This window comes from Acipenser ruthenus, chromosome 18 (assembly GCF_902713425.1).
Source record: "Acipenser ruthenus chromosome 18, fAciRut3.2 maternal haplotype, whole genome shotgun sequence".
Taxonomy (NCBI): domain Eukaryota; kingdom Metazoa; phylum Chordata; class Actinopteri; order Acipenseriformes; family Acipenseridae; genus Acipenser; species Acipenser ruthenus.
In genome coordinates this window covers 23,167,663-23,184,291 of record NC_081206.1, presented here as the reverse complement: position 1 = coordinate 23,184,291, position 16,629 = coordinate 23,167,663, and the positions used below count along the sequence as shown (strand labels likewise).

At 34.9% G+C, this 16,629-nt stretch overlaps 1 protein-coding gene across 4 annotated transcripts in view; it reads right to left on the bottom strand.

Moving 5' to 3' along the window:
- LOC117416705 (uncharacterized) overlaps nucleotides 1–16,629 on the bottom strand; it is a 57,454-nt gene that overhangs the window by 30,221 nt on the left and 10,604 nt on the right. For all 4 annotated transcript variants that reach the window (XM_058991582.1, XM_058991580.1, XM_058991579.1 and 1 more), the window contains 8 exons: nucleotides 13,132–13,205; nucleotides 12,607–12,725; nucleotides 7,326–7,387; nucleotides 6,408–6,502; nucleotides 5,250–5,343; nucleotides 2,313–2,463; nucleotides 1,981–2,106; nucleotides 403–532 (listed from right to left, as the gene is read on the bottom strand). In XM_058991582.1, the coding sequence (XP_058847565.1) occupies nucleotides 403–532; nucleotides 1,981–2,106; nucleotides 2,313–2,463; nucleotides 5,250–5,343; nucleotides 6,408–6,502; nucleotides 7,326–7,387; nucleotides 12,607–12,725; nucleotides 13,132–13,205 (851 nt within the window). The remainder of the gene's footprint in view (nucleotides 1–402; nucleotides 533–1,980; nucleotides 2,107–2,312; nucleotides 2,464–5,249; nucleotides 5,344–6,407; nucleotides 6,503–7,325; nucleotides 7,388–12,606; nucleotides 12,726–13,131; nucleotides 13,206–16,629) is intronic.

Genomic DNA, 16,629 nt, shown 5'->3' with positions numbered 1-16,629 from the left:
TAAAGCAGTGTATCACACAGTAAAAGAACCACCGCTTAAGAGTGTAGGGAGAGTCGTGGTTCGAATCTTGCTTGCACTGAGTTGACAGGGAGTCCCACAGGTTGGGAAGGACAATTTGGCACAGGATAGTTTATCTCATTTACAGTCCAGGTGACACCTCAGTCTTAGCCCATCCCCAGGGTTCTGTAGCATCTGCTGCTTATGTTCAGCAAGTGAAATAAGTGCAACTGGTTTACAAGTTTTAAAGTGGAGTTATGAAGATCTTTGCAATGTAATGGGTGGCCAGCAAGAGAGTGGCTCTCTGCATCATTTAAAATGGTTATACAGATGTGTATTGAAGCACATTAAATATATAATTTACAATAAACACATTTCCTGGATACAAAATTGTGTTATCTGTACCTTGCAGGAGGATTCACGTCAAAATAGGACTGGTACAAAGAGTTAATTGCACAGAAGTCACTCATGCTCTTCACATAAAGATGGACCAGCACCATATCATTCAATTCAAATCCCCTGGCTTCCACCTCACCTGCAGCAACAATTACAGTGTTTTGATAAATGTTCATCCTAGTAATTTGCTTTCAAGAGACTGATGGTTCTATATCTCATGAAAAACTATTAATTTGAAAAATAAATTAATTTGAATTATGGCTACTTACAATCAAGAACATAAAACAGATAATCAATATTTGTACAAAGGCATTTGAGTGATGTTTAACTAGAAAATTGTGTGGTACAGAAATGTAACAATTAAAATAAATAAAAAAAACGTTAACGATAAACTTGCAATTACCATAGTTATCTGCATATAACACATACTCTTTTACAAATTTGAGGGGAACTGCTGTATGCTCCCTATACAAATATAACGACAGCAAACCTAACAAATATGTTATGTCTCAAAAACCTCTTTCAAACATGTGTGCAACTTAGTACAAATAATACATCAGTTTATGGGATTCCACTTTTGTAATAGCAGGTACATCTCACATAGTGTTTTAGTTTAGTCTATGTAGGCTATTAAAGTATTGCAAGTGGTTATTTATAAAACATTCATTTTTGTAATATTGTCTCAGCACCATTAAAGAACCAGAGGATAAACATTAAATATGCTTTTCATCGTTTTAAGTTTTTTAAGTTCTGAGGGCAAGCTTTTTACAATGTGTGTTTTGATGAAGCAGATTCACTTCCCTGAGTCCTGATTTGAAGTCCCTGGCCACATTTTACAAACATAATACTCATTCCTGACATTTTTGTTACTGCTTTAAAGTTCAAAAGGGCTGCTGAAAAAAAACAGACACCATTTTTTTGCTTTGCCTCTAAAAATAAGTCTTGATAGCACAACACGAATACATAAATCATTCATTTTTGCTGTGATAACTATTGACTCCCATTCCTTTCCCCTAAACAGTTATGGTTTGTGGCACCTAAAAAAAGGTTATACAAATTCATTTTCCACAAACTATTTAGAAAACATAAAAAAAGTAATGTCTTTGTTGAACATATCAGTGAAAATGGGCAAATACATAATGACAGAGCCTGAATATCCAAGGTGGTTATTGAGGTGGTAGGATATTTTCTGAATAATACCTCCTGCTCCCCAATTTGAGCAAAGAGGGCGCTGGCAACAGCAGAACAGCTGTTTCCAGGTAAATCACAGTCAAATCCAAATCTCTCTTATTTGAGAAAGTTAGATTCAATGTGTGCTCTTATTTATTTTTGCTACATGGCACTGGATATCTTATAGACATTTACTTGTTGAAAATGATTTTGAACAGGTAAACCTCTGTCAAAAGATATCAAAATCTTAAACAAAAGTAGCCTGATTAAATGATCTTTACTTCTACATTTAGAACTTGCAAATGACAGTAAAGCAGTCGTGAAACAGCAAAATAAGGTTTTTGCTTTCTGAAAAGAAAGACATTTGTATGACATTACCAATGTGGAAACTATCACAGTCATTTCAGCATCACATACCTTGCAGCAACGTGAACACCTGTTTGGTCTGGTCTTGAATGCTGCTTCTTTCAGAGTGAACTGAAGAGCCAGAAATGCCACAAATCCACTGGTAACCATGCTTTGTTCTTAAAGGACAAAACCGCTCTTTGGAACAAAAATAATGACAAATGATTGAAGTGTGTGAAGTTTGTAAAAGTTATTGTATAATAGAGTAGCACAAAAAATGTAAATCCATCATCTGCAGTCTGTAAAAGGAGAATCATTAATTAAGGGAGCATAAATATTAAACAACTGACAGGAACATAAAACGAAGCAGGATTAGTATGCTTTTCAATGTGAAAAATACTCACTGTAGTCCCACAGGGTATCCCTACAAAGGTCTGAGGCAATCTGAACTTGGGGTGTTTGCTTTTGCTCATTATCTTCAACAAACTCTGTGATATCGCCGACATAATTCATACAGGGACAGCTATCAGTAACTGTGGTGCTGGCAGATGAATTCTAAATAAAAATAAAAATACAATTTACTAAATTAATTTGCAGAAGAGTGATGCTTCTTATGAATCACATTATTTGGTTTGTTAGTAAAAAATGTATAATCATTTTTTTTCTTTAATGTCAAAACTAGAGCAAATGATTATGATGAAAAATGTCCATGAAATACATCAACAGTATATACATAATAGTATCCAATACAAAAAAATGAACGTGAGACATACAGAGGAATATTCAGACAGACCCCCCTATCTGCAGGATTTGATATTCTCAATATCTTATGTAAAATATGGTAAATGTGGAACAGGAGACGGTATTGGAAAAAGGAAGGCAAAGTTCAATTAAGAGTTGTTGTTTCAACCCCTGGTGCTATTGCTAATTTTCCTTATATATCTAATGTTTTCTTCTACCATATAACTGGTTAGTATTGTAGTAAATGTGAAGTAATGCTTACTATCCATGTGAAAGGTAAAGTTTTATATGCCAGTATTTCTTTTCTTGACAAGGCCCTGCCCATCATTTAATCTGCGTCGTTCAGTTTACCGCAGGTAGTTTACATGATTACAAAAAAATGTCAATGTGGCAGCCTTACAAACAAGCAAGCGAGCAAGCAAGCATGCATGCATACCTGCATAAATATGTAAATCCTACAGAGAAAGTGAATAGTAACCCAATATGGATGTTTTGACAACCTGCCCAGTTGACATTCTATTATGGCTTTAGTTACAGCTCGTCACAAAGGCCACCTTTGATGGCATACTGCTGTTGCACATTTGTACACAAGTGTATTTAGTTTTTTTGGTCTTAGGGCACTTTCACACCTAGTTCGTTTGACCCTTTGATGCAGATTGAAGTGCATTTCAGTTCGCTTGGAGTGATATGGGAAACCTCGGAGAAACACGTAATCGCACCAGGATGCGCATCAAACCAAGTGAGTCGAGCTCACTTGAAATGGTGGTCTCAGTTCGGTTGGAAATGGACTCGGTACGTTTGCCACTTTGCTCTGTTTCAACTTTTTGCAATGTGAAACCTAAATGTATTCTAGTTCACTTGGAAACCAACTGCTCCAAACAGCGAAGCAAATCGTGGAAGTTACTTACTTCAGCAAGCACCAAGGAAAGTGTCTCCCCTTTCTCACATACACAACGCAGGGCTTGTCCCCTCACCCCCCCGGACTTAGTGTCCGTAAGGTTTGCAGTCTGTGCGCCCTGAATATTTGGGACATTTTGCTACAAAACCTAAACATTTTCCGAATGTATAAAATTGCAATAACACTACCAAACAAGGGTAAAAGTCCAATGACAAGCTTTACTTTATGGAAATTCAAAATATGATATAAAAAAATAAACATATACCATTCTATGTACTATGCTTTGCTTTGCTGTCAACTGCATTAAACCATATGGTAATCACACTAATTATACCATGAACTTCACTGCAATCCAAAAATAGCTCAACTACCATAAACAAAGTCACAGCGGGGGCATAAAACATAACATTTTTGTATTTGTTTCCTCCAGGTGCAATAGATTGTCATGTCATATCTATCAAAGTGACAAAAAGCAGTTTTGGCTTGCTTTTTTTTTTTTTTTTAGGGGAGTTTCTCCCTTCAGTCTTCTGCCCTCTCTGAGGGAATTTCTCTACACTCCAGAACCATCGCTGCAGGGAGTGGTGGAGCCAGTAAAGGTCCCCACCAATCTATTCCCAGCAATACATGCTCCTGGAACACCACCAACTCTGAGGCTGGCAGTTCTACCATGTTATGATTTTGGTTAACTTTCAAGGTTCTGGTATGGTAGACGGAAGCGCTCTCTATTTATTTGCAAAGTTGAAACAGTAAAAATGTGAGGTTCCGCAAGCCTGGCCTGGAGGCACCACTCTCCTAGTTTAGTTTATATGTCTGTAATCTTTGACCTATAAACTTTGTATTTTGGCCTTGCAAGGCTGAAATAGTCAATCACATTTCTTGGCAGCCATGACAGAGATGAAAAGTTGGCTAAATAGGACCAATGTCTGTGCCATTGTATCAAATGAGGACATGTTTAGCGTAGCATCCCGACTTTAAAGGCAATGTTTAAGTGCTTGAATCCCTCTTGGATATACAGAAATATAAATAAACAAAAGACCAGATTACCAGATACATACAAGGAAGTGATTATGAGTTTAAAGTTAAAATATTAAATTCTGTCTTAGGGGCCTGAGTAACCTTTTCTGCTCATTCTCATTGTGACCGTGCCATGCAAGGCCTGGTGGCACGGTTATCTAAGGCAATTGTGACTACCTGAATGCTTTAATTTGACTAGGCATGTTTGTTAAATCAGGCTAAGTTTGTGGCGGTAGTGAATATTGCAAAGTCGAAGTATAAAATGATGACAAAACACAGATACATATTTATTCAATATGTATAGTCAATGATGATATTTTAGTTGTGCAAGCATTTCACAAAAATGTAAAGGGTGCTTATAATTTTCATCATGTGCTTTTGTCATCTACAGATTCACATAGAAGATTTGATAAATTAATTGTTTGGTTTCTTTCTTCAGTAGATTTATGACTCAGGGTATGTGAATATAAATATCAAAACAATCATTACTGTGTTGAAACACATATTTTAGTATTAGATATAGCACAGAAGACAGCATTGGTAAGTTGTGTGTTTGTTGTAAACACTAAAGGGTGTTCAGTAACACTTTAACACATATAAATGTAAAGGAAATACTCCACCCCTGTAAATAAAAGGAATTTACCTGAAAACAGCCTTGATAGATCAGAAAGAGAATTAAACAACTTACATTTGGTTTATCTGCCACATGCATCTTCAAAAACCGAAGGTAGCCAACTGGAGCAAATGCATCTGCAGAATGGATAACAGCCTCTGATGAATCTCTAAAACGTGCAACCCATAGAAGAGAAGGAATCAGAGTAAACAGAATGAGAAACGATAGTTTGTTTTACATATTACCAACTGCATAGGAAAGTGTTCACCTGCATACACAACTATGGGTACTACATCAAACTACACATTTTTAGTGTTGAAACCTTTTTGTTGTTAGCTTTTACACAGGTATAGTGTGGCAATAAAGACACATCCGGGAGAGGTAGGACTAGATCACCACCCAATACTACAACCTATTTCAGCACTATTTACTTACTGGTGCAGAGAAAAATCTCTCTCCCTACTTCACTATGCAGAAAAGGCAAACAAGCCTTGTAATGACTTCTACTTTCTGTGTAAGTACTCAAATATATAGCACTAGTGTGCAGGGTGTTGGCACAAGTCTCTACCTTTCCAATATTTTAAGATTAGCCCAGGATATTCTGCCATGTTATGTGCCAAATTGTCCCTCATTTTCTGCTATATTGCCTCATCTGGTTTCTAAGTTGTACACTGCAGAGCACACATAGAACATCGTAATGGCAATAGATGATGCCAGATGAAACATCACATTCACAATTCTATGACCTCTGAATAGTTAACTGCTTTAGGTGGCCAGTTTAAATACTAGAATATCTTGACTAATTATTCTTCTGCAGCATATCAAAAATACATGTTATATTTTAAAAGGGATTTATACAGAGCATTGATCATATGGGCAATTACAACAGCTATCTGGAAAGTAAAATTGTTCTTCCACTTTAAACCTTTCCATCCAGATAATACTACTGACCTTTATTTTTTTACATCTAAAGTTATCTGACACTTACAGACACTGTATTCACCTTTAATGACTATTACACACAATTATTCTTCTACAAACTTACATGAGATGAAAAGTAACTTGTAGCCTTAAACTGAATTTACAATAAGGAGATTGATACAGGCTTTGTTGGCAAACATGTTTTTAAAGTCTACAGCAGTCCTTGATAAGATGATCTATGCCTATGCATATGTATGCAATTTCCTTAGAAGAATGTTCACGACAATGTGAAAGTTTAACAGCAATACTTACATGACAATTTTCTTCTTAAACAAAGGACAATCCAAGGTAAATGTTTCATACTCCCCACCTTCACCACAGACATGTACTCCATACTGTGTCGAAAGCTAAATAAAAAGGCAATAATTCCGGTCTTAATTATTATTTTATTTGTTTTAGTAAATGTTGGCGGCATTGCATTTATGCACAGAACAGGTATGTTACAGACAACCACAGTGAAGCCCCACAAAAAAATGCCCACTACTGCTAACAGTGATACAGATAACTACTCAGAATGTATCTGACACAAAACCCCCAAAAGAGGAGTAAGCTGATCAGGGATGACCAACAAGATCTGGAATCAAACTGGAGAAATCAGGTTAAATGATTCATATCCCTGCATTGTGGTAAAAAAAAAAGAAAAATGCAAGTATGCATCCAGTTTCTTGTTTAAATTAAATATTCCTGGTCACCCATAATAGGCATAATTAAAGTGATTGTAGCTAACACAAGAATCCCATACATTTCCCACATTATGTCCATCCAACCACTGCATAGGTCACGCATGTGAATGTTTGAAGAAAATCTATCTTTTAGCAAACATGTATTTTCATTTTAAAAGATGATACAGTATCTGGTACTACACTAGTTAAAGAAATGTCTGTTAGCAGGGCTTGCGTTCAGATTGTCTTTCCTGTCAGTAACAAACTAGCTGCTTCCTCTATGACTGTCATGCTTTAGCTAATAAGGCGCTTGACCCAATCTTTGCTCAGGTGAAATGACCTAGGAAGTGCAAGTATAACAAATATCCTGAATGGCAAGGTTGGTAAACTGAGTACTTTCTTTTATCTAGTGTAATAAGAGATAATTGCAAAATCACTCTGATGATCCAGCCCATTGGGAATGATAAATGGTTGTTATTTAATGACTAAATGAAATCACAATACCAACCTGTTTAAGATACACTTCCATTTGATCCAGTGTTTTTCCTAAATGTTTGTCAGGATCAAGACCTGCCCAAAAATGATAATGTTTGAGACAAAATGCATCAAAATCAGTGTTTATTAAATTCTGTCAAGGAATCAAATATTACTGCCTCTTCCACATGGAACATTTACTTAAGATCTATTAATTTGACTGTTTAAACTGTGTACACAAATCTGTTTTCTTCAGGTGAACAGTTTTCAATTCTGATGACAAGTGACCCCTGATTTGTTTCTCAATGAATATAAACTGATAAGATAGTGAATATTTATTTTCCTCCTTAAACTGTAGAGGGAAATGATGATGCTGATGCAACCCACACCTTTGTGTGTGTTACTGCTTACATAACAGTCCTTACTTTTAAAACACAGCTAACCTCTTAACTTCACAGTTAACAGCTAACCTCTTAACTTCACATTAAGTTAATGCAGAACAGTTCAGACAATCAAAGAATTGGTAACAAAGTCACCTTACCACGGTGAAAATAATGTGATTATGTTATGTCTTTGTCCACAAAGAAACTTGACCACAATGGCTTTACATGGTCTTATCAAACATTTTAAAGCATCAACTACATTCTGTGCAGGACAAAATATGACTAATATGATATGTAGGAAGAGTTCATATTACTGTCTTTAAGGCAATAAAGAAAAATAATTAAAATATGTGAACAGCTTACAGCTATTGTAACATTGACGTTCTTAAACTACCAGTTCTACGATCATATTCCTTCACCCTAATATACATTTGCATGATCTTCACATCAAGCTGCTTTTCAACCTGTTTTACAACCTGCCCCAAGCCCAATTACTTTACCTCATTATGCCACATTAAGCCAAAATAATCCGTCTGGAAAGAGCCATTTGTCTAGTTTAAAGGACAGTTTTTGTGCACTTTTGAGATTCTGGTCTATGAAACAAAATGAATCACTTGCCTTTAAAAGGATTCTATCATGTATTATCCTATAAAAAGACAATTAAATGCAGTGAACTTTCAGGCCATCAGATAAGTTGTAAAGAAAAAGGTAGTGAGTTTCAAACGCTGCATACTAATTATATCTCTTAAGACTCAAAAATACAACAAAGGGTAATCCAAGGCATTCTTGCTAAATCATTTCAGGCTTGACATTTCTAGATTTGTATTTAGCAGTTTTTGCAACCACAACTTTGAACACACTCCATCTATTAACAATGATCATGGAGTTCTTTGACAACAGCACACAGGAAACCGTTTTACTCAGCGTTTCGGGGTGCTGGGGAACAACTGATTTCACAAGTTGATGGTCGGGAGCTGCCATCTTGAATGTGATAATAGAGACTGATTATTTCCTAAATGCTTGTCAATCAATGTTTGAATGTTGGATGGCAGTGGACAAGGGAATAATTAAAGTGGGCCTCACAGACACTCTTTAATAATGTCACTATTATTCTTGTCCGTAGAATGGGATACATGTAACAACATTGGAGGCATCACTGTCTTTGGTCCATGTCCCTGAGGCTGGTGAAGTACTAAGTAGCTGAAATTGATCTCTAGAGCGGAGTGGCAAAAGATATCTCCCAGACTTGTACATGAAATTTTAATAAAGATACACTGAATGGGTGTCGGTTCTATTGTCTGCTTTTCTTTTTAACTTACATGTAATAACTATTTCGTCATTAAAAAGTAATTAATTTTTTAAGTAAATAGTAACAGCATGTTCAGGAAGCTAATTAATGATTGATGATGAATTGCTGAATCCTCAGTGTGTCAATACTTATGAGCACCACTGTAGGCATGTTACGCATGATTTTAGATAACATCAGTTGTTAGATAACAATTGACTGACAACTTTAATCCTTGTTACTAAAACAGGAAGGAAAGCTGATTAACCCTAATGCATGAAAATCTAACTTTCTTTTAAGATGTTTAACAACGCTGAAAATAATATGAGCCACTGTAAAGCAAATTAGTTTATATTCACTCCAAACAGTATGATTCCTGGTTAAAAGATTATGACTGTGCTATCATACAGTGTATTAGAAGGACAATGGAGGGTGATGCAGCATGGAAAGACTGAAAAGGTTTATGTTTGTGTCGAACTGACCAGAAGCCTTATCTAAAATCCCTACTATTCATGGTGTAAAAAGTGATTAGTTCACAGTGTTCAACCTAAAATGTAATCTTTTTCCATTGCATACAAATTAATGTAATTATAACCTGATAAGATCTGTACATCACACTATTACAAGGATTTTGATTAGCATGTAAAAATAGCTATTAAAAAATTCTAACAGGATTTATTGTGGTAATAAGAATAAATCTTTATATACACCACTTTTAATAAAATTTCAAAAAAAATGAAAGCTTAAATATTTAAAGATGCAAGCTTATATATACATTTGCCTGTAGCCCTGGCGCCTATTGGAGACCGGCGACTATTTGAGACTCGGCGTTTATTATGTAAGACCACTAACATCTGCAAATACTTCAGATGCAATCATGAAAAAGCTGCCTGCACACAACCTTATAGAAATGACATAAGTAAATTACAACATTCCAGCAACATCATTAAAGGTTGTATCAGTGGGTAATAACAGTTTGTACTGTGATAATAATAAAAACAGTAAAATCCACTAAAGACAGCCCTGTAAATATCAGAACACAAGCGTGTATTAAGGTAGGCTTGCAGCACAATAAAAAAACAAGCATGGTTTTACAATTAATAAAAGCAATAAGTATCATCTTTATTAACACATATTATATTTATTGTTCACCCTCGAAACGTGTACATTGGTAAGCATGGACAATCAATGAAAAATTAACCAGCAAAGAATCTTCATTGCAAAACAATCGCATGAAATACTGTTAATACGAAAAGTAAGTTCATATTGTTGGCCCACAACACACTCAAAAATGCTTCAAACTGTTTAAAGATTAACAATAAAATCAATACAAGTACCAGTTTTATCACAAAATCAAAGCAAAAGTGACTGATTTGTTTTTATAACGTGTACACTGATAAATAAGAACGTTGGAAAAGGAGCAAAATACGAATATTCATTGCCCAGACCATATTGCCCAGAAGCCCCGGCACTTATTAGAGACCCGGCGAGTATTGGAGACCGGCGATTATTTTAAGTTTTACGGTACAGTATTAATCAAACTTCTTTTTAAATTTAAGTAAACCTGAAAAAATGTTGTCACAATCTGTTTATCAAAGTATGAAAAGCAACATGTTTTTAAAACTTTAGGCAAAAACAATTGCATCAATGTCTCTATTATTCAAACAAGAACACTAATTATAATATAATATAATATAATATAATATAATGTAGAATTACTCCTAATTCTCCTAAAACTCAAATTACAAACATGCTTCCAGCCTGAACATTTGTTCAGTACACATAAAACACAACAAGTCAAAGAATTATAATCTGTTATTTTAAATGCATTTTTTATCGTTTACCTTAAAGGTCTTTTTAATATCCACCTACAGGCTGATCAGGTAACCTCTACTCTTAACTTCTCTGCCACCTGATACGTTCTACAACAAGCTTCATTGCTTAAACCTGTTTTTAATAAAAGCTGTAATTATTTAAGCGTTGCCTAATAGCCCATGAGCACTCAGAATCTATTAAATTTGCTCACCAGCCTCGGGCAGGTGAGAAACTGAGCCTGATAACATCTCCCTTTTTACCTGTAGCCAAAAACACTTATGTTTTTGTTACCTAATTATTATCTTCAGATATGTGGGGTATTTGCTTTTAAAGTGATTATTCAATAAAGGTTTCTTTGTATGTGACCAAAAGCTAGGTGTCAATTTTACCCACCATTTAGAAAACAGCATTTGTGTTTGTTTTTTTGTTAAAGGGACTATACAGGTCACCTTCAACTTGCAATATTCTCCATGCAGATGAAGGGAATTGAAGCTTCTGGGTTGGCGAGGACCCCGTTAATGCCCTTCGAACTTATTACATTATATTTGAGAATTCAGTTCTGAACTTTGATTTTATGGCTCAGCAAATTGACTAAATGAGGTGTCCCTACATATCATGCTGAAGTGTAACTATAGGTTAGTTGTTTTATTTTGATGATTTTTCTCCTTACCCAGGAAGAGATAGGCAGGATTCATCACTCAAGAATAATCTGTCATTCACATAAAGCATACCATAACATAAACACAACTCTACAGTACTATTAGTTCACATTAGTGAAATATTAAGGCTCCAAAAATGAAAGCCTTTCTGTGAAATGTTGTGATCCTGTGTTATATTCTAAAGTTTTCTTTATATATGTTTAAATATTTATAATAAATAAATAAATAAATAAATACATACATACATACATAACTAAATATAGAATATATCTGCACACATTTTACAACACTGTTCAGAAGGATGTGTCTGAGAATGAGGTACACATGTACATGTACAGGTAGCTAAAGGACAGACTTATCACATCTAAGTACTGGTTCTGCGTTCAAATTTGTGATGTAAACTACCCTGCAGCAAAAAAGTATCTTTAGTTAGTACAATAAATTGAGGAGTATTGTTGGTGCCTCTGCTTCTACAGCTAACACTGTCAACCATTAATTTCCATTCATTCGTGGCTAACTGTGAAATGGCCTTAATTTGACTGGGAAATAAATACGGTCACATTTGTACAACAAAGGGGCTCATTGTGCAAAAGCCAATCAATTAACCTTCCAACAAAAACCTTCATATTGTTAGGGACAGAGGCATCCATATGAATACAACAGAACTATGCATTGCTCTTTAGCACTGCTTCAGTAAAATAACTGTGATCTCACAGTTATCTCAACACCTAGGAGCTGGTTACAATACAACCAACTTTTTTTTTCCTTTTAAGATGTTTAAAAGTCCTAAATGACGTGCACTAGATTGTAATCTCTGCTGCACGCCTCGTGTATTTAAAGGAATGCAAGAGACAAAAATGCATCGTTCCTCCTTTTTACACAACACAATAAGAGGTATGAGATTATTGACAGGTTTCATTAATGTGGTATAAATGTAATTATCTGCGGTCATTATCCAACGGCTTGATTCTCGCTTATCTCTTCCTATTGTTCTCTACTCAACTGCCTTAGCCTCTGGCAGAAGTCTTAACAGTTTTACAAAACAGTGATTGATGATTTGTGCTTTCTTCTCTCCGCACTTTGACAGCTGCTCATTTGCAGACTGTACATTAACAAAAGGGCTGAGATTATGTGAGTGTAAATCGACTGCTCTCATGCATCCTGGATACCTACCAAAAGCTGCAACTTTGATGATCATGGCTTGGATGTTAGACGATATCATTTCTCGGAGCAAATCCTCCTGGTTTCGACGCCAAAGGTAAGCTAAAGGCTGAAGATTAAGTCGCTTGCACCTGTGAAAAATAATATAAACAGGGCTTTAATCTGGACATCACCCAAAAGGTTTAATAAGAAAGAACATAGAGTTAAACATAGATTTTTAAAAGAACATAGAGTTAAACTTTCTTCTCACACAGTGGTGGTTTGCAATTGGAAAGATCACAAAGGTCTCACCGATACAAGTGGTTAGCAAATTAGGCATTATTTACAAATGTGAATATGGGAGATTTCATATGCATTTAAATGTCAAAGATTTGAAAGAGTTCAATATCTTGGGTAGACTATTATTATATATTACATGAAGTATTGTCTTTGGAAGAAGCACACTTGCTGCTACAGTGAGTTTGAAAAAATCCCTCCAAGATACTTCTACTCTGCATTGAAAAATTGAAAAACAATGGCATCCGTTATTCTGCTTACACATTTTCTACTCTGATCCTCTGGTAATCTGAAAGAATGGCCCCCACAGAGACTCCTTCAACACCTTCCTTCTCCTGAAATAAAGAGAAACAGAAGCAACATGAATAATATTTAAAAAATGCCATTTACCCACGAAGCAGTTTACATATTTCACATGGTAGGATACCTTGAAGACCAGTTCACTGTGAGCCAGTGAGACTGTCTGATAAAACGATTAAATGCATGTAACATGCACTGTGCCAGCTGTTACTCTCACCACAGTGGTGTTTTTTTAAATAAATAAACTGTGATTGTGAGCACTTAATTGGCTGTGTGTAACACAACCAAATTAGATTAAAAACCATTACCATAAATGATCAATGACTAAACATGCAGTGCCGCTGTAATACAATGAAGATTACATACAAATGAAATGTCTGGATACAGGTACGTGGGATGTATTACAGAAGTGTTGTTCAATTTCAGATCATCCTCTCATCATCAACCATCATCACAAGTTTGCCCCCCAACACCTATATTGTCAAAAGGGTGAAACTGCCTTGCAAGTGGGATATGCATATTTTGTATGCTGTAATAAGCATCTATGTGTGGGACAGCCCATTTACACAACAGTCCCTGTATAGGCACCAGCACTGAGATCCACTCAGTAATACAAGTAATACTGATGTCCAGTCATTGAAGATGCAAGAAAATGAATTATCATTCATAAAAATCACCATCCTGCAGTGGTAAAGCTTTCACCAAAATATTTATTTTCCAGACTCAAAATCCAGATGGAATGCACATATGTATTTATCACCTTTCAGGACCTCAAAGTACTTAACAACTGGTGTATAACTGAATAAAAGACCAACCACTGAACTGTTTATCAAAATATAACATGAAGAAAGATTGATGTATCATATGCGATTTGTAAAATATGCTGCAAAGTAATTAAATGTACTGGAAATGCACCCAATTAGAAGATGCCAAGACATTAATGCAGACTGCAAATATGCTACTCGAACAGAAACACCAGTGTGCCATCAGAAAGTGTCCAGTAAAGCAGGTGATACAGTAAGTATATATATAACAAAAAATGTCTAAATGCCAAACAAGTTTAGAAGAACCTTAAGTGAACAATGCATATCACTACATTACACTGTATAATGCAAAAAAACTGGACTGTCAACACAGTCTTGATAAAAGAGTACACAGAAGCTAAACAATGGAGAGATTTTTTTTTTTTTTTTTAATGTGATCGTTCACTAGAGCTTTAAACTGTATATGTTTTATTCCCTTCTTGACAACATTGAAAGGTTTTTTTTCTGGTAAATGTTTTGATTTTGAGGGTGGATAACACTTGGTTTAGATTTAGAATGAGCATGTTGAATCCTTCTTGTCAAATGTAAACAATTATTTGCATTTATGTGTCATGTTCATTAATATGTTTACTAATAATGAAAGTTAATAATGGTAACATGGCATTATTTGATTGATTAAGAATTGTAATGCTGATCTCATTACTGGCTTATACTGTTGTATACAATGGAAGTGTTTCATAGGGGCATATATTAAAGCTATATTAAGCTAGCTGAAATATTTCATCAATTGACATTTTATTGTAATTTCTTTGGACTTTTTACATTACTACTTAGACAAACAATGTTTCACGTTTTATTAATTGTATCGTATCACAACCCACATATCGAGGTTTGTATCCTACCAAAGACACACACCTGTATGTATATGTTTTTGAACTCAGGTCAAGGCTCTTTAATATTTTACTTTTCACTCAGAATAATTACAAATTTCATAAAAGGTAAGCAACTTAATTGTAATGCTTTTTCTTCTTTTTTATTTTTTTTTATTTTAAATGTGATCAAAAAAGTATCTAACACCACAATTTCCAGAAATGAAAAACGGAGAGGTGCAAAACTCTTGAGACTAATTAACCCTCAGTGTATTGCACATCTAGTTCAATAAAAGGGGGCAATAATTCCTACATTGAAATTAAGAATTATACATAATTCATTGCATTTCACAAACTATATGATCAAAGAAACATTAGGTGTAACAGTGAACTTTGTCTTATAAAGCGAACAGAATTTCTACTATAGTAAATGCAGTTTGTTTTAAAAAAAAGATTTCTTCAAAGACACTGTTCTCAGCTATATTTGCTAAATTGTGATAAGGAAATTGTACCCAGATACCTTTCTGTTTCTGTTTAATGCATTCCTGAGTCCACAGACGGTTTATATGTGTATAACCACTTAAACATATACTATCTTACCGAATGTATTTGACATGGTTTTCATGTACCGAACTCAGGATAAAACCAATTTGGATGCTTTTGATCAGATAACGGACAGCACATCAAGAAAAACCTGCATTAACACAGTTGACTCATCAAGTTATTCCATTTAATTAAAATGACCTTTATTTTTACCTTTCTAAAATCTTAGCCTTGGGCTTCACTGACCCAGGGTGCATTTTGAAGAAAACCTGTTAGAAGTGACTTTGCAATACATTATTCCAAACACATAACTGTGTGAAAAGGTTCAACTATATTTTACCTTTTAACTCAGAATTGCATTGGTAACGCTGTTTTTTTCATTATTACTATTACTATTTTTGTTCTTGCCACAGTTTTTCATACAGTAATTGACAGGTTTCATTAATATGACCAAAGGATTGATAAACTTCTAAGTAAATAGTTTTACATATTTTAATACAACTGTACTATTGTGTATTTACAATGTTTTTCCAAAACAAAACTAATCAGCTTACATTTTAAAAGGCTGTAATGGACCCTCTCACATATATAACAATACATATTCTACATGACTACAATAGTCAATAATCAAAAACAAATTTCTTAGTTAAAATTCGAATTAAGAAATCATAAGATATACTAATTACAGAGCCAACGAATAGCTCCACACTTCAACAATAAACGTATTACAGCAAATTCTACCAGCTTAATTAGTATATTACATGGGCTGTAATTATAAGTGGGAAATGCTACATTAATGAATGTAAAAGTTGCCAGTAAATTACCTTGTAGCAATTTCCCAAGCTACTGGTCCTTAAGATAACCCTCTCCCTGTGGTCCTTCCTGTAATTTTTCTCTGCCTGATAAACATGATGATTAAAAAGCACACAGTGTAAACCTTTGATACTTTTTAAATTAAATCCATGCCCTGCCTAAGGGCTAAGGCTGATTTCTACTAAATGTGTCAGCTAATCAGATAAAAAAATTATCAGCTACCAAGAGAAACAGCAGCCCTAGGCTTCACTGGGGACAGGGGGGGGAAAACAGCAAAATGAGACACTCACACAAGACGTCTCATGTACCAAAACACACTTTGTTACAGAGAAGCAGGATTGAACGTATTTCAAGTAAAGGGTACGAACGAATCTTATTTCTTTGTACACCAATAACGGATATTTTTAAACTGTCTTCCTGTCAAGAACTCCAATATAACAAGGATTAGTCGACTGACCACATTTGTTCAA